Here is a 10,433-nt window from a genome sequence, read left to right on the forward strand (position 1 = left end):
GGGTCGATAATAATAATGGCGTTCGGATTGATGAGTCAGGATTCTTGCTTGTCGATTTTAATAGGGTGGGATACAAAGACGAGCCTTTTATTTTAGCGTCGCAAGCTCAACAAGTGTTTTATGTCACTAATCCTGTTGATGATAAATGGTTTGTTGTCCTATCGACCAATAAAATAAGTGATGATAACAATAATGATGAAGATGTTGGTAATGATCTTTTATTTGCAACATCACAACAACCACATGAAATTGATTCAACTGATGATGGTTTATATCTTAGAGATGATCATGATGAGGGAATTTGGATTAATCCATCGTTTCGTATTGTAAATGGACAAACAAATGTGAATGCCACCAGGAAAAGAAGAAGGGCATCTTAATGTATATGTTTAATTGTTTTATATAAGCCATGCATGTAATCTGAATTATTGTGATAAATATGCATGTAATCTGAATTATTGTGATAAATATGCATGTAATCTGAATTATTGTGATAAATATGCATGTAATCTGAATTATTGTGATAAATATGCATGTAATCTGAATTATTGTGATAAATATGCATGTAATCTGAATTATTGTGATAAATATGCATGTAATCTGAATTATTGTGATCACAGTTTGCTACTAATGTCACTTATATAATGTAAATTAAGTGCCAATTCGATTGGAATAAATGTCTGATCAGTTACAGTCATCCAAAATTGAACCCAAATAAAAAGCGCTTTTTATAAATACTGAGGTCTTTTACAGCACTTTTTATAAAAAGCGCTATAAAAGACCCTTTTGAAATTAAGTAAAAATGACATTTTACAACGCTTATTTGAAAAAGCGCTGTAAAAAGCTTTATTAATAATAATTATCAGACACCTAACACGACTATCTCTAACAGGATTTTCTTCAAACACCTTGTACGCATCATGGGAATCCCCAAAAACACATTGTTAACAAAAACATCAGACTCAAACCCATTTTTCGCAACATGGCAATGAACCTGAATACCAAGTTTCGATTTAAGAAGGAAAGGGAATGTAAAGAGATAAAAAGGGTGTTGAGGTAGAGATTGAATTGTGAAAGAGTAAGCTTTGATGTTTGTGAAGAAGATGCATAAAAGGAGAAGAGTTTGGTGAAGAGGAAGGGATTTTGGTGGTGACCAGTTACTACTATGTGGGTTTTGCATGTTGAGCTTGTTTAAAAAATAACATAACAAAACACAAAAACAATAAGGCCTTTTACAGCGCTTATTTAAAAAAGCGTTGTAAAAGGCTTTAAAAAAAAACATTCATATAACATAATAAACTAAGGAGGTCTATTACAGCGCTTTTCCAAATAAGCGCTGTAAATTACTGTTTTAAAAATAAAATAAAGAGACCTTTTACAGCGCTTATTTGAACAAGCGCTGTAAAAGGGTTTTATATATAACATAATAAAACAATGAGGTCTTTTTTAGAGCGCTTTACAAAAAAAGCGCTGTAAAAAGGCTTATAAAAAGCGCTGTAAAAGTGTTACGTATATATAACAGTTACCTCTTCAGTTTCCTCTTCATTACGTAACCTTCATCTCAACCTTCATTTCTTCTCTTCTTTTGCAAACCCTATCATCCCGTCCATTACGAACCTTATTTCCACGATCATCTCCTTCATTTCGAACCTTATTTCCATCCAAGATCATCTCTCCCATTTCACACAATATATTTTATTGAAATACGTAACCCTCATTACGTATTTCTTCAATACCGTATTTCGGTGAACCATATTTTACGTATTTCTTCAATACCGTTCCCTCTTTTCTTTGAACCATATTTCTGTGAACTTTCTGCGTTCCCTCTTTTCTTTAGATTTCATCTTTCTTCGAACCATTATTCAGGTATTGATGTTATAAATTTTTTGTAATCATTAAAATGCATGTTGAGCTTGTTTAAGATATACTGATACATGTTGAGGTTGTTTATAATAATGCATGATCCATGTTGAGCTTGTTGATGTTATACTAAACTGCATGTTGAACTTGTTGTAGTTAAATGGATACAAACAAAGATATAGAAGTTCAAAATGAAGAAGTTGGCACCTCCAAGACTTATGAAAAAGAAGTCAAACGTGGTGCAACTATAATGCAAAAGGTGATTAAAGCAAGGAGTAGTGGGATTAAATTTGAGGTATACTATACTTTGTTTGCTGTGTGATTTTTATCTTTTTTTAGGGTTTAGGGCATGTACTTACTATATGAGTTTATTAGGTTGGCTGGAACGAGAGTGGTCAGCCAGTTGACCCCAACAGCTCCATGTTTGTAAGCTACATTGGGGCTGTTGTTCGTCAAAATGTCCCAATAACAATAGACAACTGGAGAGATAAGGCGTTGAAGGATGCCAAAGATATCATCTGGAATGACATTCAAGTAAATATTTTGATCTACTCTTTTGTCATTTATAATTTTTTTTCTGTAAAATACATTACTTATAATTGTTTTCATTGCAGACCACTTTTGTTCTTGATGAGGAACGAAAGTCATATGTTTTGAGAGTTGCTGGGAAAATCCATCGTGGATTTAGATCCCATCTCTCAAATTTCTATCTAAAAGATAGAGAAGGAAACACAAATGCTGAACCTCCAAAGATATATCAACATTATATATCAAAGGATGAATGGAGTGCATTTGTTTCCAAACGTTCTGACCCGGCGTTTGTCGTAAGTGATTAATTTATTAGCATTTGTGTTTTATTATTCATATTCGTAGCGTATTTTAAATTTTTACACAATTGCAATTTTTTTTTTATATAGAATATTAGTACGGCAAATCGCGAACGGGCAAGCAACCCAAAACACCCATACAAGAAATCACGTATGGGATATGCACGCCTTGAACAACAAATTGTAAGTAATTAAACATCACTTTTATATAATGAAGTAATTTGTATTATAAACTATAGTGTGTAACTAATTTGTATTATTTTGTTTATGATTTTAACGAATAGAGAAAAGACACCCAAGCCGATCAACCCTTGGGTCGTCATATATTGTGGAAGGAAGCGCGTGTTAATAAAGAAGGAGTGGTTGATAATGAAAATGTCAAGAAAGTTGTAGAACTTTGTGTAAGTATATTATCACTTTAATATTTTTTAATATTGTATTTTAAAAATGCTATTGAACTTATCTTTTTAATGTTACATGTATTTTAGGAAACTATTGAACAAAGTTCTGAAACTCAAGAGGGCAACAAGGATACGTGCAGGGACATTCTTGGGAAAGTGTTTAATGTCCCTGAGTATTCCGGTCGAGTGAGGGGGAAAGGATTTGGCGTAACTCCCAAAAGCTTTTTTCCTCAAGAGAAGCGCCAAAAACCTTCCAACGAGGAAGTATTAGAGAAGCTCAGAATCTTATCGGAGCAAGTGGCACTCTTGGTGAATACGAATAAAGACAAGCAACTTCCGGTTCAGCTCCAACCTGAAATACAAATGGAGAGTGAAACCGGGAGTTGCAACGTCGGTTTGAAGAGTATTCCCGAGGTAATTAATTACTTACTACTTACTTGCTTATGTAATTACTTATGTATTAAACAAACTTATATATTAACTGTACTTATGTTTTAACTATTGATGTAGGGTGTCACTACATGTGTCCTATACTTGTCCTCGCCGACTCAACGGAAGGTGGGAAAAGGAATATTGCACAATACTTCGGGAGAAGTATTGCACAATATTCCGAAAATTAATTATTTGAAATGAAAGGTGCTTTTTAGCTTTTTATGGCACTTTTTTTAAAAAGCGCTGTCTTTTATCATTGTACCCAAAATTATTTTTGATCCAAAATCACTTCACAATCAGTAGAACAGAACATATTATAGACAATCAGTTCACACAATCAATAGAACATAAATCAGAACTCTGTAACTTTTTTAACATATATGTAACTCTGTAATTTACAACCTAAGTAACTACATTCAGATACATATATACAACCTAATTTACAACCTAATTACCTACATTCAGATACGTATATATATATAACCTAATTTACAACCTAAACTACATTCAGATCCATATGCATGTTCATATATTGTGTCCTATGATCATTTACATATAATAACTAACAGAATATACATTATATGCACTAGCTACCATATAATATTCAGATCCCTTGCCCAGCAGCAAGCTATTTCCCAGAAAATCAAATAATTTTCATGTCAAGCACGTACTGACACCATTCTTCCTTTAATTCCATCAGATCTTCCTCAGAATATGATGGACTGGAATTGGCAAAGTACTGCAATATAAAAATTGAACATATTATATTAAGTTAGTATCAAATATATAGATAATTTATATATGAAAATCATATAATGCAAATACCGTACCGTTTCTGGGATAATAGTTTTATTCTTCTCAACAATCTCCTTCATGAATCTCAATATGTAGTACCCACAGTCGATGTTATTTGTTTGACGAGGGCACTTTATTGAGATCCATGTAATGTTATTCGACTTCTGCTTCGACACTTTAGCACCTCTTTGAGCTCGATAAACTTTTAAGGCACTATCGAATGAATAAATGTGATTATTAGAGCATGAATATTTATATATATATATATAAATATTTATGCTCTAATAATCACATTTATTCATTCGATAGTGCCTTAAAAGTTTATCGAGCTCAAAGAGGTGCTAAAGTGTCGAAGCAGAAGTCTAATAACATTACATGGATCTCAATAAAGTGCCCTCGTCAAACAAATAACATCGACTGTGGGTACTACGTATTGAGATTCATGAAGGAGATTGTTGAGAAGAATAAAACTATTATCCCAGAAACGGTACGGTATTTGCATTATATGATTTTCATATATAAATTATCTATATATTTGATACTAACTTAATATAATATGTTCAATTTTTATATTGCAGTACTTTGACAATTCCAGTCCATCATATTCTGAGGAAGATCTGATGGAATTAAAGGAAAACTGGTGTCAGTATGTGCTTGACATGCAAATTATTTGATTTTCTGGGAAATAGCTTGCTGTTGGGCAAGAGATCTGAATATTATATGGTAGCTAGTGCATATTATGTATATTCTGTTAGTTATTATATGTAAATGATCATAGGACACAATATATGAACATGCATATGGATCTGAATGTAGTTTAGGTTGTAAATTAGGTTATATATATATATATATATGTATCTGAATGTAGTTAATTAGGTTGTAAATTACAGAGTTACAGAGTTACATATATGTTAATTAAGTTACAGAGTTCTGATTTCTGTTCTACTGATTGTGTGAACTGCTTATGGTATTTGAATATGTTTTGTTGTTGTGTGCACTGATTGTGAACTGATTTTGGATCAAAATAATTTTGGATACAAAGATAAAAGACAACGCTTTCTAAAAAAAATGCCATAAAAGCTAAAAAACACTTTTCATTTCAAATATTTAATTTACAGCGTTTAAAAAAAAACACATTTTACAGCGCTTTTTTTAAAAAGCGCTGTAAAATGTTGTTGTAAAGCGCTATAACTTTCTTGAGAAAGCGCTGTAAAATGCAGACCCATAATTTCATATTATGGGTGTGCATTTTACAGCGCTTTCTCAAAAAAGCGCTTTAAAATGCATAACGCGCGCGTTATATTTATATGTTTTATAGCGCTTTTTTGAAAAAGCGTTGTAAAATGTGCATAACGCGCGCGTTATATTTACATGTTTTATAGCGCTTTTTTAAAAGCGCTGTTGTATCATTTACAGCGCTCGATTCCACAGCGCTTTTATTTTTGAAAAAGCGCTGTAAATGGATTAAAAAAAGCGTTGTAAAATGCAGTTTTTCGCGTAGTGAGTAGCATGAGAATATTTTGTTTAGCTTTATCTACCTTCTTTTCTAGCACAAAAAAAAAAAATTCATAAAGTTTTTGCTTTTGAGATATATCTAAATCTAAGCCATCTTTTTCAAAAATTCTTACGTCTGAGCCATGACTTTTTAAAAAGTTTCAGTTAATTTTAAGAAATAAGATAAATCATTTTTAAGTTCCTTAACTTCTATTTTAAGCAAAATGTTTTCCTTTTGAACTTCATAATGTTTCGGAGAATTTTATTGGCTGCTTCATGTAAGATTTTCTGCTGCTATGATATTTTAAAATGAGAGTCTGCAATATTTGAATAACTTTTCTTAATTCATCATTCATAACTTGCAGTTTCTCCTTTTCTTCCTTTGTTTTTGAAGTTGTTCTTTTAACAAACCACATTTTTTAGAGTGAGTATTTGAACCATATAAAATATTGTCAAATTCTTTTTCTATTTTTTCACATAAAATAAAAATGTCAAAAATAAAGACCTCATCATCTTCTAAGTTTTCCATCAAACACATGTTGGCTTCTTCATTTTCCTCATCATTTTACTCATCATAATCATTCTATATGGCCATCATAGATTTCTTCTTGTAGGGAAACTATCTTGGCACCTTTTTGTATAAAGGACACTCAATTTTGTAATGTCCTAGTTTGTTGCATCCATAGCAAATGACTCGACTCTTATCCAAGTTCATTTTTCGAAGCTTCCCTTATCTGTGGAAAGTTTCTTTTTATTTGATCCTTGTTTTTCACCCTTTCTTCTTGATCTCCAAGTACTAGGGAGACATCTCATAATTTTTCTAACTCTTTCATGAGTTGTATATTTCTTTCCTAGAGATCAAATTTCATTGATTATAATTGTGAACCTTGACAGCATTTCATCAATTGTTTCTCCTTCATTCATTTCAAATATTCTAACTCCAACGTATATCCTTGTTTCTTTTACATGACTTGTTCCTTCATGACCAGTTTGTAAGGTGTCCCACATTTTCCTTCTAGTGTCACATTCATCAACACTTTAAATTTACGCTTAGAAGTATTTTAGCTCCTTCATCTAATCTCCATTTTGATCTAATTTTGGTATAAATTATTGATATGGAATTATGCACCACATTTCTGTGTGTTGGATCAAAGGAACAATTGCCTATTTCCTTTTTAGAAATAGTAATTTGATCCATCAAAATAGGATAGTCTATTTAATGGTCGAGGATTGATCTATGTTGATGGCCTTTAACCATTTGCTGCACCTCCACATATTCGTATATAAATTATATTGCCTACTTGTTTCTTTGGCAGTTCCTCTCTAATATAGTATAAAACAATAACATTAAATTTATAAACTATCGTATTATAAAAACAATAATTGTCTATTTGGCATTGGTTAAAGAAATAAATATAAAAATGTCATGTTTAAAATTGGTGTATTCCACTTTTTAGAAGTTTAAAATTATTATATCTATCCTTTAGTGCACTTTTTTAGGTGCTTAATCGTAGAGGTAGGACTCTGATCTCAATTAAATTATTGCCCATTTTTTATTTTTAACCCTTGCACTTTATATTATAAACTTAATTATAATCTTGGTAATCAAAGTTAATAACCAAAATATGTTGGATGAGTTAAGTTCATAAATAATGTAAATAAGTGTACTAGCAAGTGAAATGTGATATGTGAGTGGCAGATAATTAAAGAAAAGAGATAAGAATATCACACCTAAGAAACATACTAGTTCACCAAACTCCTAATCCCTACAATATGTGAGATTTTAACTAATATGCTCAACACTAGAACATTATGTCTTTCACTTTCCTTCTAGATCACATTTTGATCAATTACAACATTATCCTTTCAACTTATAAAGGAATTTTTACAACCACATCTTAAATCAAAAATAACTTTTACAAACACACTCAATTAAACATAAGAGATAGACTTAACTCAATTACAATGTGTATGACAAAACTGTTTGGGATCAAATAATTCTCAACTCTTAGTTTGAGATTAATGGGAAAAAAAACCTCAATAAGAATGATTCACATATATAGTGTGGAGAGCTGAAGTTTTGCTTGAGAAAAAAGCTTTAAAACTTGTGCTTAAATAAACAAATGTAGATAGATTGCCAATTAAACTATTGTCTTTTCAAGTGTCAATCTCTTATGAATAAAACATTTGGTCAATCTTTTCAAGTGTCAATATTATTTTATTGAATCAATCTATTTTTTGAACTTCTATCTAGAACGTCTTGTTTAAACCAGATACTTTGTAGTTAACAAACTATTGTACTTAACTTGTATAACTAACTAATACGTTTAGTTAGTTATACAAGTTCGTACAATAGTTAGTTAGTATACTCTTGAAGAAAACTTAAGCAAGAAGGATGAGATGATCGATCAAATGACCGTTGGAATAGTGAAAAGTCAAACGCATGCAAAACTTTTGCATCAATAGTACAATTTCAATGTACTTGTGTCCTTTTTGTACTTGTCTCCATATCATCAATTTGATGATAAATCTGTGGAATATTCTGCATGATTGTTTTTTCAAGTGGGGCTTCAATTTGTGCCTTTTAAATGCTCAATAATTTTGGGTGGCCCGTGTGTGAATTTTGCCATTTTGATCACATATTTTTTTTCTTTCTCCAATAGGTCCATTTTGTCTCTTGTCTTTTAATAAAACAAACAAAATGTTCTCTTGAACATTCTTTCATCAATATTTTCTTTTGTCTCTTTCATTCCTCGAAAGAATCTTTCAAATCATTTATACTTTCAAAGTGTATTCTTGTCTTGTTACGTCATGGGATGGGTCCATAATTGATGATGAAGTTGTTATTGATCATTTGAAAAATACCTTGTGATCTTGCATGGATATGCATGCTTCATCATATCCTAGCTAATTCAATTTATGTTTGATTTTCAATATTTAAATAATACACTAAAAAATACAAGTTAATAGATAATAAGACAAGAATCAAAATTAATAAATATAATTAAATGTTTGATTATTTTTAAAACATTAATTATGGGCTTGACCTCAACAATAAATAATGTCCAAGTTAATCCAGAGTAGTCATCCACACAAAAAAAATCATAAAAGTTTCTTCCTAAGATTCTAGTCTTGGAAGGTCCAAAAAGGTTCATATGCAACAATTGTAAATACTTAGTTGTAGAAATTACGTTACTTTTTATTGAAATGAAACCTTTACTTGCTTTCGTTTTTTAGAAGCATGGTATAATCATTTCTTCGAGAACTTAAGCTTGTGAAACCTTGTTACTAGTTCTTTAGAAGAAACATTGTTTAATAAATCCATGTTAATATGGGCTAACCTCCTTTGCCATAACCAAGAGTCTTCAATCTAGATTACAAGACATTAGGTCCACTTGAATATAGATCATCAAGATCTACCATATAGATATTATTAACTCTTTATCCCTTAATCCCTATTTTTGTTTCCATGTCTTTACTCTCAGTTAGGCAACAACCACTATACGAAAAATACGATTTTACAGCGCTTTTTTTAAGCTATTTACAGCGTTTTTTTTTAAAAAAAAAGCGTTGTAGAATCCAGCGCTGTAAAAAGATACAACAATGCTTTTTAAAATACAAAAGCGCTGTAACATATGCAAATATATTGCGCGCGCTTGTTTTGCACATTTTACAGCGCTTTATTCAAAAAGCGCTGTAATATATGCAATATAATGCACATTTTACAGCGCTTTTCAAATAAGCGCTGTAAAATGTGCACTCAATATATGCATTATAAACTCAACTATTAAGTCTTGTTCAAAGTTTTGCATGCGATATATTGCGTTTGCTAATTTAATGAAATAAAACCAAACCCACAAACCACGAAAATTAAAAAACGGTAAATCCAAATTAGTTGTTTTTAGCAAACACAAATTGGAAAACAACAAAGAAAAAACAAAAGTTCATAATAAACACAGTTTCTGATGCACAAGATCAGCTGTTAGCTGCAAGTGCAGAGCATACTTAATTTACAGAAATTAAAGAAGAATACGATAAGGAAACACGGAATATGATTAAAACATACTAACAAATACTTACAATGGAATCTTGTTTTGAAAACTGAAAACGAAATTACAAAATAAAAATATAGGAGACACTCAAGAAACTCTCAAGATTTCTAACAGAAGCTATGTTGTTGTCTTCCACTCTGCCTTGAACTGAAGACAAGCCTTGCTTATATAGGGAAAGAGTCATGCTTGTACAACTTTGGTGTAGTGGAGGAAATGATGAGATTCCTTCTGCTTTCGGTGCCACGTTTGGATTTTAGTGTGAATGGCAGACAAGTGCCCGAATCTTTTGCTTTTGCTTTTGCTTTTCAGAAATAATCGTCTTTTCTGATAATAAAAGTTTTTTTTTTATTTTTTTTTATTTTTTTTTTAAGTCTGGAATCTAATATGGGCTAGGTCCGAGACTTATGTTTAGTGAAGTCTAATTTTGGGCTTGACCCAACACATTTCATGATAGACCTTTTTTTTTTTATATATATATGGGCCAAGAGTATTGGGCCGTCATATTCATTTTATTGGTAACAAGATGCCGAAACAGTCGTCTTCATTTTCATTTTCTATTTTGATAGAGTCTT

General features: G+C 31.2%; 1 protein-coding gene across 1 annotated transcript; it reads left to right on the forward strand.

The window, feature by feature from the left end:
- Nucleotides 1–1,933: 1,933 nt before the first annotated feature.
- On the forward strand, nt 1,934–3,084 carry LOC140919515 (uncharacterized). Its single transcript, XM_073365634.1, has 3 exons — nt 1,934–2,394; nt 2,475–2,684; nt 2,778–3,084. Exons 1-3 carry the CDS (start codon nt 2,281–2,283, stop codon nt 2,880–2,882), a joined length of 429 nt encoding a protein of 142 aa, XP_073221735.1. The 5' UTR covers nt 1,934–2,280; the 3' UTR covers nt 2,883–3,084.
- Nucleotides 3,085–10,433: the final 7,349 nt, after the last annotated feature.

Source organism: Cicer arietinum, chromosome 3 (assembly GCF_000331145.2).
Source record: "Cicer arietinum cultivar CDC Frontier isolate Library 1 chromosome 3, Cicar.CDCFrontier_v2.0, whole genome shotgun sequence".
Classification (NCBI taxonomy): Eukaryota; Viridiplantae; Streptophyta; class Magnoliopsida; order Fabales; family Fabaceae; genus Cicer; species Cicer arietinum.